We start from the raw sequence: 15,992 nt of genomic DNA, 5'->3' as shown, positions 1-15,992 counted from the left end.
TTCCACTTCGCTTATTGCACAGCAGGAATACAGGGACTGGAGAGATGGATGATGGGTGGATGGACAGATGGATGCATGGATAAATAGATACATGGATGATGGATGGACGGATAAATAGACAAATGGGTTGATGGATGGATAGATGGATGACGGATGGATGGATGGATGGATGGATGATGGGTTGATGGGTGGATGGATGGATGGATGATGGGTTGATGGGTGGATGGATGGATGGATGGACGGATGGATGGATGATGGGTTGATGGGTGGATGGATGGATGATGGGTTGATGGATGGACGGATGGATGGGTGGATGGGTGGACAGATGGATGAGTGGATGATGAATGGACATTATTTCTTGCCTTAGTTTGGATAAAGCACCCCACTTTGTAAAAAGGAGGCGCACATTAAAAGGAATAGTGTAGGATGCCTGCCCCTGGAAAGCTTTTCTCCTAGGGCTGGAGTCTTCTAATTTCAGAACAGGAAAGGCAAAATGCGCTATTCTCATACTGAACATTTTCAATTTACATTGAGATCTTGTCACTTCACACATCCGCAACCAATTGGATATGGGTCAATAAAATAAAAAAGGCAACAAAACTCTAAGGGAAATCAACTCTTAGCCCCCAAACATCAGGGAAATAAGAGGCTGAGTCAGCTGGAGGGTTACGTCATCCTGATTTATAGTACGATGCTCTCAGCTTACAAGAAAAATGGTGCTGATGGGGTGGAGGAGGGAATGCTCCTCCTTTCTGGCTTCTCTTGCACTCTGTCTGAGGAGCAAATGCTTTGTCTACTTCTGAACCTGAATTTTACATCCCCATCCCTTTCCATTATTCACAGTGATCTACAGCAAAGTACTTTGGGGGAAAACACAGCTCTCTGCAACAGTTTAAAGAGGAAGACCACACCACTGTAGTGATGGTTAGTGCAAGAAATCAAACAGCTTCGAGGTGGGGGAAACCCCTAGATAATATTCGGAGGCAGGGGTTAAAGAAAGCACTTAGAAATTATCTTTTGGCATGAAAAATGGCTCAGAAACATAAATTACTTCATTTAAATTCCTTAGTACTTAGCCAACCACGTTTACCAAATGATACTAAACAATTGATCATCTCTCTATGGACAAAAGGATAAGAATGGGGGAAATGCTTCTATTTCTATTCATACATGATCATGATCATACAGAGGTAAAACGGTTTTTAGTGTCCTATGATTAGTATCTTTTGGTTATGGAACAAGAACTGGGTTTTCTTGTTAACTTGCATTATAAAATGACAATTTCTATGAAGAGAAATTCATATGGAGAATTCTTTTTTTTTTTAATAATATATATTTTAAAGATTTTATTTATATATTTGAGAGAGAATGAGTGAGAGAGAGAACGAGAGAGGAGAAGGTCAGAGGGAGAAGCAGACTCCCCAAGAAGCTGGGAGCCCCATGCGGAACTCCATCCTGGAAGTCCGGGATCATGACCTGAGCCAAAGGCAGTCGCTCAACCAACTGAACCACCCAGGTGCCCCTCGTATGGAGAATTCCTATGATGAGAAAATTCCAAGAGGGTGGAAAACTGTCTTAAAGAAGCTGTGAGAGAGCAGCACTGGGTCACGGGGGTTGGGATCCTTGGACCATGTTGTGCTCTTGGGAGGCATGGGAAGGACTGGCCTCCAGCCTCCACACGTTCTCTGTTCTCCTCTAGCGGCACCTTGATAGCACAGCTATACCTCCCAGTGCTCTCTGTCCTCTCTCCCATAAGTCATAGAGCCCTAACTTTTACCTACGACAATGTCATGTAAGTAAGAAAAAAACTGTATGTCTTCATTTCCTTTTTAACAGGATGTGGCCAGATGACCAGACTCTGGCCAGTAAGAGGGAAGTAGATGGAGGCAGAGGACTCCTGGAGTCTCCTTTAAAAAGGCTGTGGGTCTTTCCCCCTCCGACTCATCCCAGTCCTACTCCCTGGAACACGCACATGAAGACTGTTCCTTGAGCCATGAGAACGGGGGCTGATCCACACGGAGCTGAAGTACAGAACAGGAAGGACCGTTGATCCTTGGTGACCTTGTAGAGACTCCGGTCCATCCTTACGCATGCTCTCTTCTCCAAGTCCTTTCTTTGTGGTTGTTGCTGTCTGTAGCTGAATCTACTACTTTATCATCACTTTCACAGGGAAGCCTTCTCTGACCCTCTAGGCGGCACCATCTGTTTCTTCTTTACAGCACTAACCAGGCTGGTAAATGATTTCATTACTTATTTAATATTTTTGGTTTACTATTTGTAGCAGAGTCTGTCAAGGCTCCACCCACACGCTCTTGGGACTCCTGCCCGCCATGTGCCGTGACGCTGTGCGCCACGGTCCGGCGGCCTTACACTGAAGTACCGGCCGCGCGTTCAGGATAGCAGTCTAGCTGCTCACTCCAGAACAGCCCCCACACGGGGCAGACTTGAGGGGCAGACGGTTAGCAGCCCCCACCAAGAGCCCTAGACCAAGGGCTGCAGGAGTTGGTAGGCACCCCATTGACCTTGCCTTCTGATCAGGATGCCTTTGAGGTGTGTTTTACGCCCTCATCTAGAGCTCTCCAGCAGAATTTAACTGAGCCCATGACAACGATAACCTGCTGCATAATGCATCTTATATCGACGTCTTTCTCCTTCTGGTCTCATTCCCACAGACCCCTATTTCCTGGAACCACCACTCCAATAAGTCATTTGCTTTCAGAATGAAATGAATGAAGAAAGGTTTGCTTCTGGGGAACCCAACCTCAACCAATATGTGTCTCTGTGGGACGCGTGCAGCCGCTTTAGGACCAGGAATATGTTCGTCTCATTCACCACTCTACCTGCAGTATTAGCAACAGCCCAAGGCCAGCACACAAAAGGTGATGAATAAATGTCAGTTCACTTTTTTGTCTCCTCTGACACATCTAGAGTCAGTCGCCTGTGACTGGTCCTACGAGATATAATTAGGAAGCTTACTCTACCCCATTCAGGATGGGCTGCAAACCTATCCAGGACTTCTCTGAAAATAATTCTGTGCCCATGGCAATCATGCTCCATTATCTTTTAAATTACACCAACACAAACTATAGGACATTATGGTCCACACCCTTCCATATGAGCCCTTGGATTTTACTAAGAGTTTTTAATGGCCAGGATCTGCTACCTTTCTTCAGCATTGACCTTCTAAATTTGTCTCCTTCCTCTTGACCCATTCAATGGCATTTTGAAACTCTAACAGCATATAAAACTACAGACATTATAGCACAGTGGGTAAGTAGCCACATCTTAGACTCAAATGGCTCCCACTTAAGTCGCATATCTACCGCAGACTAAGTTGGTGACCTTGGGAAAGTCATTCAGTTTATATTAAATTTCCTCCCATGTAAGAATAATAGTACCTATGGCACAGGATTATTTTGTAGACTAAATAATATAGGTTATGTATAATAAATGATCCTGCTTGTATTGAGGAAAATACAAAAAAATAAATATTAATTTTTTTAAGCTTTTTTTAAGAGGGAGAAAGAGAGAGAGAGAGAGAATGGGAAGGGTGGAGGGAGAGAGGATCCCAAGCAGGCTTTATGCCCAGTGCGGAGCCTACTTGGGGCTTGATCCCAGGACCCTGAAATCGTGAGAGGAGATCAAGAGTCTGGCACTTACTGACTGAGCCACCCAGGTGCCCCAAGAAAATAAATATTATTGAAGGATATAGCTGAAGACATTGACGGCTTGCCGTAGGTGACATATTTCTCAGGAAAGTTACAGAACCATTCCAAGTTATTTAGGAAACCACTGCTAAAACTGCACTATGATTGTTTCTCATATATTCCTATTCAAAGACCTCACCTCTATTGGCCACTTCGTCCCTCAGATGGCCAGTACCTTGAGGGATTCCTAAATTTGAGTCTACACTCCTCTCAAAGGCTGTTCTCGGGCCATAGGTAGGTCCATAAAGCTGAGCTGTAATACTGAGTTCCACCAGAGGCGGCCGCTGTTCAACATCGCCCTACAATGTAAGCTATTTCCCAACCGAAGCTCTAAAGTGAGTAAATGCCCAAGAAAGCAATTTTACAAATTGAAAATAGATTTATTGTGTTTATTTGGAGGGGTGCCTTGCAGCATGGCTCTTGCCACATTCCACCAGAGAGGAGCAGGTTTGGGAATACTTAATAATCCAAATAGTGGTATATAGGACTCAGAGGAAGGCTTTCCTCAGAGGAAGGCTTTCCTCCCCGAGAAGCACAGACTGCGGTGTGTTTCCTCTTGGTTGTTGTGACAATCAGCTGCATACCAATTATAATCCAGGGTTTGTAAACAGCCAGAAGATTCCCTTGGAGGGAGTAATTATACTTCCTTTAACATATAAGGCAAACGCTTTTTCTTAAATATGCTATGTGTTGACTGCAAAGTAAATTTACTTTACTGATGCTAAAGGAAAACCCTCAGGATAAAAGCAAGAAATCTTGGTAGGACAGAGATATTAGGAGGCCAGTGAATGAGCAGAGAACATAAACAATGCCATGGAGTATTATCATTCAGGGGATGAACCTGCTTGGCCCGTTCAAATAAACAGGCATGATGAGATGTTAAGAGCATTGATGCTAAGATTCAGTTTCCTCTCCTATAAATATTTTATTTATTTATTTGACAGAGAGATCACAAGTAGGCAGAGAGGCAGGCAGAGAGAGAGAGGAGGAAGCAGGCTTCCTGCTGAGCAGAGAGCCCGATGCAAGGCTCAATCCCAGGACCCTGAAATCATGACCTGAGATCATGGCCTGAGCTGAAGGCAGAGGCTTAAACTACTGAGCCGCCCAGGCACCCTTTCCTCTTCTATAGAAGAGGAAGCTATTCGGAGAATCTCATTATAAACCATACCTGAAGAGCAGTAGACACCCCCAAACAACATCATGTACTGTAGATGTTGTCAGCCGCAAACCCATATCCCCTTCCAGCTCATCATCCCGCGCACAAGACAATGGCTTCCTAGTGAAAGCATCCAAAGTTCTCTGCCTGGGGCTTCTCTCAGTTCAGGTGCATGGGGCAGTTTGAAAGTGCCAGAAAGTTAACACTTAGGAATAGCCCTTAGCCAATCGTGCAGAAAATTTAGTGGTAAATACCTATTTCCTTGCTTTCTGAGCAGGACAACTCTGAGGCTTGTTCCAGAAGCGTCCCCTGTGGGTCTGAGTCCCTTCCGTCCCTGTGCTAACCTGCTTATTCATGCACCTGGGATTGGCTTCTCTAGCTTCCCAGTCTACTTTCCCCCTTCCTGATGGGAGCTTCCTGGGATGACCTCCAAATAATATCCCACTGGCACTCAAAGTCTAGTTTCAGGATAGAATCCAGCCTAAACACTGGATCTGACCATGGAAATAGACTCCCCAACTTGGACAGTTGAGTTCACAATGACATGTTCAATTCACCAAACAGCCTTGTCTGTTCAGTTTCCTATCCAGCCCTTCTTCGATCCTACAACCACTGTCTCAGTTAAGGCTCTTCCTGTTTATCTGTTTGTTTGTTTACGTCGGCATCATAGTCTCTAAGCCATCTGCACACTTCCAGTAAGCCTACCTACGAATCCACCACCCACTCAGTGCCAAAGTTATCCTAAAAGACAGGCCATTCCCTGGTTTGTTCGTTGTTTTTTAAAGACTTCGGTGGCCCCCAATGCCTCCACAATTACATCTTAAATTTTAGAACATGGTATGTAAAACACCTCAAAAGCTGGTTCCAATCAGTCTTCCAGCCCAGTCTCCAGTGACTGCTAACCACACCGATGGTCCGCCCGCACAGAACAAGAAGCGCCCTGTCCTTCCCCCTGTCCCCTTTCCATGTGTTTGAATGTGCCTGTGATCTTCTCTGTCTGAGGAACCTGGCTTATCATTCAAGGTCTAGCTCAAACTTCTTCACCTCTCCAGCTCCACGCAGGACTTCTCCAACTCCATGAGCTGGTTCCCTCCTATGGGCTCCCACAGTAGCATGTGGATTCACTGGCTCATTCATTCACGCAACAAAGGTTCTTCTGAGCATTTTCCACTATGTACCAATCATGTGCTAAGCCCCAGGGAAAGCATGCTGGATAAAAGCAGAAATCGGGGCGCCTGGGTGGCTCAGTGGGTTAAGCCGCTGCCTTCGGCTCGGGTCATGATCTCAGGGTCCTGGGATCGAGGCCCGCATCGGGCTCTCTGCTCAGCAGGGAGCCTGCTTCCTCCTCTCTGCCTGCCTCTCTGCCTGCTTTGTGATCTCTCTCTGTCAAATAAATAAATAAAATCTTTAAAAAAAAAAAAATAATAAAAGCAGAAATCGCTCTTGCCCACATGAAGATCACAGTTGGAAAAAGGAAACAGATGTTAATTATCAGGTGATCGTATAAAAGCTCATTACAACTGCCATGAGAGTTTTATCATAAAGGAGGCAGACCCAACCTGTAGATACAAGGAATGGGTGCTTAAGTTGAAAGTGAAGTAGTAGGTAACACCAGATGAAGAAAGTGGCACATACGTTCCAGGCACACGTGGTAGGAGGGAACACAGTACTATTTTTGAGGAATAGAAGAGAGGCACAGGGAGACTGGAAGGAGAAGAAGTGCTCAGACCATCCACGGTGTCATTTCTATTTGTTGGCTGTTTCCTCCCTGCTTCATGCTTGAGAATAAGCTCCTTAAAGGTAAAGACCATGTCGTCACTGAAAGCTCTACTTGCCCCAGCATTTAGCACAATGCAAATAACCCTAAGTAATGTACCCTTTTTATGGATGAGGGAGTTGAGGATCAGAACGGTTGAGTGAGTTGCCCAAGGCCCCAAAGCTGGCAGTGGCTGCACAGGAAGTAGAATATAAACCTATCATGCCCCCACTACAATCTTTCTATAAACAGCTTCAAGGCAATCTCCTCACACCTGAGCCCTCCATGGGCAGGGGGTGCCATCCAAGGATCTGAACACAAGGCAGACGCTTAACCTACTGAGCCACCCAAGCACCCTCCCCCCGAAGTCCAGGTTTTTGTATAAGTTCCTTTTCAAAGGGCTTATAACAAAACCCAAAAAGCCAGTTACTGTGTGTGTGTGTGTGTGTGTGTGTGTATGTGTGTGTTGGGGAAGGAGTGTACACTGATCTTCTGGGGATCACAACAAAAAGAGGACCCTTTCCTGGTACAGAATTCTTTTCTGAAACCTCTTTGATGACCAAAAATGGTGTAGGTAGGGAGAATTAGCCATCATAAGAGGTTCCTGGCGACGCCTGGTAAAGAACATCTGCACTGACCCTGAGGGTCTGGAGTGAAAAGACCCTGGTTTAGACTCTCCAGGGGAGTAAGTGGGATTTCTCGTTTCCCGCTTCCCAGAACCTCTCCCCCTTTCCAGCCGGTACCGGCGATTTGGGAAACAGCCCCGTTTCCCGTCTGCCCCGCCGGCCCCCGCAGATCTGCGGGAGAGGCGGCTACCCCGACTCGGGAGGCATCCTCCAGGCCCAGACATTCCTCTCTGTCCATTTCAAGGCGCCGAGCCTGCGCCGTAAATAACAAAGTACTGCGCCCACCATGGAGGACACTGCGTCCTCTCTCTGTGTTTTATCCACGAGTCTTGGGCAAGTCTGGGCCCCGGGGCTTCGATCAAGAGCCCGATTTGAGACTGGCTTTGGGACTGGAGTTAAGGCTCCGCTTGGGCAGCGAAGAGAGGCAGGCAGCGGGGTCGGGGGCGGGCGGGGGCGGGCGGGGGCGCGGCTCTTGCGAGGATTACGGCGGAGGCTGTGGACCTTGGCGCGGCTCGCAGAGGCTGCAGCCATTGCACAGCCGAGCATCCCACATTCAACAGGAGGAACCCGCGGGAGAGGAGCCCGAGCCCACCGCGCCGCAGCCGCCGCAGCCCGTGCGCCCCGCGCCCCTGTGCGCCATGGCCAAGGAAGGAGTGGAGAAGGCGGAGGAGACGGAGCAAATGATCGAGAAGGAGGCAGGCAAAGAGCCTGCTGAGGGCGGCGGCGGCTCTCACCGCCTCGGGGACGCCCAGGAGATGCGCGCCGTGGTGCTGGCCGGCTTCGGGGGGCTCAACAAGCTGCGGGTCACCAGGAAGGCCATGCCTGAGCCGCAGGACGGCGAACTCAAGATCCGCGTCAAAGCCTGGTCCAGTATCCGCGTCTTTCTCGCTTTCTCTCTTTGCGCGCTCGGCGTTCCCGGGGCGGGGGTGGCGGAGCCTCGGTGGGGCCGCTGCGCGGGGAAGAGTGGCCGTGGGCGCCTCCTCCGCGCCCTTCCCGGGTCTCAGATCCTCCCGCTGCCAGCGGCCAGCTGACGCTGGGGGGGATGCAGCGAGGTGGCCCTCGCCCTCGCCAAGCCGGATCTAGCGGTGACTGGAGGGGACTGTGAGCTCTTGCGCGGGGGAGGAACGCGGTGGATGGTGGCGCCCAGCACCGGGGTCTGGAAGATTGCGCTCCGGGGGCTCTCCGTGGGGTAGGACAGCCCGGCTGCCAGGAGAGGGAGTTTGATAACACGGTTAAAAAATAATAACCGTCGGCTTACTGTGTACCAGCCTTCGTGTTTAGAGTCTTACGTGTGCGATCTTATTTAATACTTGCTGAGACCCGATGAGTTAGGTACCATCATTACACCCTGTTTCAGGTGAGGAGATCAGGGCGCAGACAGTGATTTGCCCAACATCTCGCTGCCGCTACTAACTGACCAGGTTAGGATTTGCTACTCGATCTTTTCAGCCTCTGTGCTGGGTTTCTGCTGGGGCTAGCAACAGAGTGCAGGCTGGGGAAGTGCGTTCTCTCTCCCCACTCCTGCGCTCTGCCCCTCTGATGCCTTGGTTGGGAGAAAGGCACTGGGAAGCAGGGGGTTAGGTCCTGGAGCATCTCAGCTCGGTGAGGAGTGAGGCCAAGGCTCCCCTTTTCCCCACGAGCATCTCCTGTGCTTCCAGCGTCTCTTCTGTGCTTTTCCAAAGTGGAAAAATAAACAACCCGCGATCTTCTCAGAACTGTCCCCATCTCAAACGCAGCTCAGCAATCGGAGTGTCCTTCCATTCCCCACTCCTCCTGGGGGAACTTCAGAGTTATTCCCTGCTGGGATTCGCTCTGGAGGGCTTAAGCCTTTCTGCGTGCTGTCACTATCGGATCATTTCTCTGAAGTTCTAGGAGGGAGGGCTCACCGCAGAGGATTCACTGGACCCAACACTTTTTGGTTCTTTATGCAGCAGCGTGGGAAGCACCTAAGGGGAATTTGCTCCTTGCACAGTGAGATGGACTTACCCTTTCTCATGTCTGTATTTTTGAAGCCCCCAGGAGACGCTGCTCCTAAAAGCAGCAGTCAGCTTACCTGTTCCTAGGTTAGACCCCAAACCTGGACTCTGGGACCATATGCAGAGGCAAGAAAAATGCAAAGGAGATTCTCCTCCCATTCACTGCTTTGGGAGCAGGTGCAGGATTCACATGCCAGGCTGGAAGGCAGCTGGCAAGAGAAGCGGGCGCTGGTCTCTGACTCATTCCTCACACGTATAGCGGGTCACAGTTGCCTCTAAACATGACTCTTGGGAATTCAGGGTAAGGGAAGGGGATTTTGCAAACGGGGGGATCCGGTACAATTCTGTTTTGTTAACTCTCATGAACCAAGCTGATTGGTCCCAGAAGACGGAGCTTACGTCTGCCCTTTTCACCAACAAATCCCCAATGTCCAGCATTGCTTGTCAGACAGTATGTCCAATATCAGTTACTGCTGAAGGACTAAGTTATTGCTGGATTAGTGGAGTGATAAAAGACGCTTGGACCAGGGTTGTTGAGTCCTTATTTTTCTTCACCTGCTGGTGGAAGAATGTCTGCTTCGTAAAACTAAAACTATATACTGATAATTTTCCTTCCTTAGCCACAGATCAAAAATATTTCGTGTGTGTGTCTGTGTGTGTGCGTGCGCGCGCTTGCGCGCGCATGAGTGTATTTCATTTTGACTCTCCATTTAGGGTACGTTCAGAGAGTGAAAATGTTGAAGCTACTTTTTAAAGAAAAGAGCATCATTTGCAGTACAAATAGGTCTGGGTTCTCTAGTCTTATGCTAATTACATAGATACTGATAGGAACTGAAGCATTTTGAAATAATAAATGTCAAGATGAAAGCCAGGAGATTGCTTTTCAAAGCCAGATGCCCAAGCCTGTTCTTTATTGGAGACACACACACACACACACACACACACACACACACACGAATCACTGCAGATTCCCCACCCCAGTAGCTCAGAAAGCCAACGAGGCATGGGGGAACATTTGGGATCCAGTATTGCAAAGGGCCCAGACTGATTTTCATTTCCCCAGGCTGGAAGCAGAGTTAATCAGTTTTGCAAGGAGGGACTGAAGTAGGTTTGTGAAGATTACCCTCTGGGCCTTTCCTCCTCCACTGGGCTAGAATCGGCTGGCCAAAGATGCCTAGTGATTGTAAGTTTAGCCTTGGGAGCTAGGATGACTCATTCTTTATTTTTATGAATCAGCTGATGGCTTCCTGGATGAAGGTCCCCCTTTTATCTGCTCTCTATTTTTAATGGGAACCTCTTATCATCAAATAGGATATGCTGTTTCCTTGGGAATAAAGCATAGTCCATCTGAACTAGCATTACTCAGACCTGGAATGAAGGTCCAAGTTGGTCACTCTATAAATTTTATGGAAATGGAAGAGAAGAGGTACAGGGAAATGCATATTTTGTTTCGCTTACCCCCTCTCATTTATGGTCCAGTGTGATAGGTTTTATGGTAGAGCAAACTGAGGCTGGAGATGTTGAGTAATATGCTAAAAACATCACACAGACAGTACAGTTAAGATTTGAGTCTTGGTCTGTCTCTCCTTAAAGCTCTGCTGTTTCCTTTTATTCCATCTTGTCTCCCTCCATGGAAGAGCCACAGGAAATAGGATTTACCTCTCTGGATCTTTGGCATGCAAGCTTGCTTTCCTTACTTTCTTCAAGGAATATGGTTCCTTTGATCTTTTTATGTCTGACTTTAGAGAACATTCTCTCGTGATTCCCAGAGTAATATGGCTTTTCTCCCCAACTGGAGCTATGACGGTCAAATACAACTCAAAAAGAAACACTTTGGAGAGTGCAGGGTGGGAGGGATTGCAGAGTCTTCTAATTTGCTACAAGAGCATCAGCTTTGATGGGGAACCCCTTTAGTCAACCGTTCACTGAGCAATTTACACAGCCAGTAATTTAAGTGGCCAAGAAGAAAAAGCACATGGCCTTTACAAGAAGAAGGATCTGGATGTAGACCCAAGCCCCATCAGTTCCTACCTGTGTGACCTCAACAGACACATCTCAGCTTCTCCAAGCTTGCCATGCCTCAACTGCAAAATGCAGAGAATTCAATGAACCTATGTTGTTGAGAGGATCAGATGCAGGAAAGAGACTGGCACTCAATAAGCAGTAGTTGTTGTGGCTGTTGTCATCGTTGTTGTATCTACGCCTATATGACTGACTTCCTGACAGTCTGATAACTTGGAGGCCATCATTTAAATCATGTAGATAATATAGGCAATGTCCTGTCACATTTGCTTCATGATGAAGAGGGAGACCTTCCTAGACATGAGGCCCAGCCCTGCCACTTGCTAACCATAGATCTTGGGTCTTGCCCCCTAGAGGCAGAGCCCAAGACAGAGATGCTTCTTTAAGTGGTTGATTGAGGGGATGCTCTCAGGAGAATGGGAGCAAGGGAAGCAGGACAAGGAAGGAGCGAAGCAAGGATTTCGTCTCCCCTGGCTCCCACCAGGAGTTCTGGAGCATGGATTGTACATAGAGTCAATTTGACCTTGAAGCAATAGGGGAAGCCTTTGTGGCCCTGTGTGCGCCTGCGTGCACGCGCGTGCACACACACACGCACACCCACCCCAACCCCCCCAATCCTCCCCCACTGCGCCACGCTTCTGTTTGAGCTCCATTCCTCTGGAAGGGGTGTGGGGGTTAGGGCGCCCCACTGAGCCAGGAGCTGCCTGCACTTCCAGCAGTGGGGGGATGGGTGGGTGTACTGCCCTGGAAAAAGGGATCCGACTGAGGTGCAGACATTGCCCTCTATGCTGGTTGGCCTTGATCATGTTGCTTATTTCTCTAAACTTCAGTTTCCTGATCTATAAAATAGAAATGATAATAGCACCTCCCTTTACAGTGCTGTAATGGAGCTGAAATGAGATACAGTGTATAAAGACCTTTTTGGTGATGCCTGGCATATAGGAAGTGGCTCATAAATGATTGCTATTATTATTTAAACTATTATTCTTGGTTTCCACAGCTACCATGTACAGTATATAATTCAAACAGGAACTTTTGGGGTGTTAAAAGGGCACTGATTAATAATTACTCTGGAGCAGGAACAGATCAGAATTCTTCTAGGCAGATTAGGGTACATGGTCCCCCCCATAACTGCTAAGGTTCAGGTCTATGCCTTTGCTGCCAGAAGTCTTGTTACAGTGAGACTTCTCTTGGATGGAATCTAGGAGGATTTGAGGCCGAGGGTCTCCAGGCTGGGCTGCAGAAATATATTTAAGTGGCCATTAACAAGCCTTGTCTGGTTTGTGGCTCAGATTGGCTTGTGATGGAAAGGCACTAATGGACTGGGGACATTTATTTTCCCCAGACTGATTTACGGAGAGAGGCCACATGAAACTGCTAGAATGAGAGCAGTTGGATGAAAAATGGTCCCAGCCGGTCATGGCTCTATTGGCTGATCTGAAAATGGGCCGAGGGCAGGCCACACTAAAGGAAGCCAACCCACGGGGGGACTCTAACATGTCACAGGAGTGGCACGCATTGGGCTAGGGGAGGGAACTAACATTTGCCGAGCACTTGTTAGCAGCCACACACTGAGTTCCCTGCTGTGTACTTAGTTTCAGTTTATCCTTACGACAACTCAACAATATCAGTACCACTGTCTCTATTTTAAAGATGAGAAGCTGACATTCAGAGACATGGGACGATCCCCAACCACTAATCCAAGTCGGCCTGTTCCTGGACTCCTTACATTTGAGAGAATCAGAAAGACTCAGTGACAAAGGTACAACAGAGAAAGGCCTGAGAGACCCAGGGGTACAGAGAGGCAGACAGGCACCAAGCCTGGAATCAGGAATACACAGAACCATGCTTGCATTTGACTGAATCGAAGTATAAATGATTAAGACTCAAAATGGTACAGTGCCATCTCGCCCTCCCAAAATGGCCATTGTATTTCTAAACCACGCCCATGTCCTTTTATTGCTGACTGACGGGACCCTTTAGAGATCTACTTAAGATCACATTGCTAGGACTGTTGGTGCAGAATGCCCATGCTGATTTAACACAGTCACCACTCCTTGGATCCACTGGGACATTCAGGTTCCTTCCTCTTCCCTCCTCTCTCCACTGGGCTATCACTACATTAGTGACTTGACTGTAGGATACCCCCAAACGGCACAGCATTAAAGTGTCACCGATACGGCCAATCTAATGAAACATGGCCAATATCATCTTTCCCGTGTGTATTCAAATAAACAAGTGGAGCGCGTCAGGTTAAGTGACAGTGACGTTTGTAAAGCTGAGAAACTGCTTGGAGGGTCCCTAGTACCCAAGCCAGGAGCCTCTCTGGCATGGAGGTAGGAACAAGGTGTTCTGGATCACTCTGTTGGATAGAGATGTCAGGATTTGACAGAAAGGGATGACTCTGTGCTGACTCACTCTGAGCCCCGCTTGGTGACAAGGAGATGAAGATGCTACTTTAGGGATCTTACTTATTCATGAAAGTTCGCATCTGCCCATGAACTGTGTCCTCCCTGGTGAGGCCTGGGAATAGAGACCAAGTCTGCTTTTCATCCAATAATGGGACGGACTTCTTGCCCTCCCAGCAACTGGAGGAAGAAAGGAAGCCCAGAATCAGTGGTTCTTCTATTTCATAGAAAAAGGAAGTACAGAACATCTCATAGAACATCTGGCATACAGTAGGTTCCCATAAATAGCGGCCCGATCTTAATTATATAGCAGGTGGCCCGTGATGGGCAAAGGAAGCAATGACTGATAATCACGTTCATCCTACCCTCTCCTTGCACCATCTTTGGAGCAACAAAAGCCCATCGCTGTCCTCCATTTTACACTGGACCCTCATAACCCCATTAGGTTATCAAGCTTACTTTCCAAGAGAAGAAAGTGGGACTCAGAGCTAAGGTGGAAAGAGTGAGAAGCTACAAGAGTTCTGAGTTCAGACCCAAACTCTGCCTCACCATGGCTGTGTGATCTTAGTCAAAGAGCACTTTCAACTTGCCCACATCCTCATTTTGGTAATTACACTTACTTTTTGGTGTGTTAGGAAGACTACAGTGCTGACTGTCCCTTGCACACCGTGGGTATTCAGGAAGGGTTCTTTGCCCTCCTCAGTCACTCAAGCTGTAAAAAAACAGGTGGGAATTGGATGCCATCCTCTGGTCCTTGGTCCCGCTGTTCTACCAAACTACACTGGCACCAGGGAGCAGGGGGCTGGCTTTTGAGTCTCAGTCCCAGGGCTGGAATGGATCTGGACTGATCCACACGGGAGGCAGCATGATTTCTCAGGTAGCTGGGGTGCAGAACAGTACAGCCTCTGGAGTTCGTTCCCTCTCATTCAGAGGAACCCAAATCCCACGACCTTTGGGTCCATCGCTGGCATTCAACGCTAACAACAGAGCTCCCCCAGGCATGGGGGAATGGTACCCCCATGACCCCAAGTTCCTGACATTTCTCTTAATAGGGATCTTTTTTGGCACCTTGGCATTTGTCATAGAAGAAGTTTAATTAGATACAAGAGGAGCCTCTTCATAGGAAAAGGGCAGCAGGCGTGTAATCTCAAATTAGTTTGATTCCTCTGTGTGTGATCTCACACAGAAAATCAGTTGGAGCCACGGTATTAAAATGAGTAAATTTAATGTTTGAAGGCCCAGGAGACAAAATATGTGCTTCAATGAAGGAGCTGTTTCATCTTTGAACGTGATATTTTCTTGATGAAAACACGCAGTCAGCTTCTGTCCTCAATCCCGTTCTGTCAGTGACCCTTGACCCCTCAGCTATGCCTCACCCCTCTGGCATCGTTCTGGAGCCAAAAGCGTGCTAAAGAGTGCTTTCCCAGACAGAACCCCCTTGGGAAGTGAAAGCATTGGGCCCTTTTACTCTAGACTTGTCTAAATGGCTGTAGTCCCCAGAGCCCAATGCAGGATCATTATCTTCTGTGAAGGGAATGATCATGATTCATTTCTTGGGCTGCCATTGACTACGCACCCAGACTGGATGAAAGGAAGGATGCTTTTTGGTTATAGTTAATGTCTGAAGTGAAACAGACCTGAATTCCAATCCTGGATCTGATGGTGTTAGCAACCTGTCCAACCTTAGGAAAATGTCTTCAGCTTTTATCGTCTCAGTTTGCTCATCTGTAATGTGGGTATAATTACAGCACCTGTGGGGTACTTTTTTGTGGGAGGGTAAAAAGAGACAATACATCTAAAGTATCTAGTAATGGTGATATATTTAATATTTGTTGAACGAAGTCCTTGTCACATAGTATATGTTAAATATGTCGTAGTGGTAGGGAGGAGACACAAGGAATAGGACATTACAAAGTCCCTCCATACTTCATGAAGTTTTCTGGATGGAGTCCCTATTCAGACTCCAAAGGGTACAAGATCCTTATGTCAAAAGTAGCTTGGGGGCGCCTGGGTGGCTCAGTGGGTTAAGCCTCTGCCTTCAGCTCAGGTCATGATCTCAGGGTCCTGGGATGGAGTCCCACATCGGGTTCTCTGCTCAGTGGGGAGCCTGCTTCCTCTTCTCTCTCTTTCTGCCTGCATCTCTGCCTACTTGTGATCCTATCTGTCAAATAAATCAATAAAATCTTTAAAAGACAAACAAACAAAAAGTAGCCCAGACAGGATGTGCCATCGTGCCATGACATACACCAGAAGATTCAGATGAATTCCTGAAGGAACAAGAGAGGAAATGGAGCCACGATGTACTGTGCTCCTACTGTGTGCCAGAAGCTGAGCCAAGACC

The 15,992-nt window shown here is 47.7% G+C and overlaps 1 protein-coding gene across 1 annotated transcript in view; it reads left to right on the top strand.

Annotated features, from left to right (window-relative positions):
* The first annotated feature begins 7,762 nt into the window (after nucleotides 1-7,762).
* The window catches only part of VAT1L (vesicle amine transport 1 like), a 136,455-nt gene continuing 128,225 nt past the window's right edge, over nucleotides 7,763-15,992 (top strand). Inside the window, exon 1 of the mRNA XM_059152664.1 lies at nucleotides 7,763-8,110. Coding sequence (XP_059008647.1) covers nucleotides 7,884-8,110 — 227 coding nt within the window. The 5' untranslated portion in view covers nucleotides 7,763-7,883. The remainder of the gene's footprint in view (nucleotides 8,111-15,992) is intronic.

This window comes from Mustela lutreola, chromosome 16 (assembly GCF_030435805.1).
Source record: "Mustela lutreola isolate mMusLut2 chromosome 16, mMusLut2.pri, whole genome shotgun sequence".
NCBI lineage: Eukaryota > Metazoa > Chordata > Mammalia > Carnivora > Mustelidae > Mustela > Mustela lutreola.
The sequence above is the reverse complement of the archived record's forward strand: the minus strand, read 5'-3'. Positions and strand labels throughout refer to the sequence as shown.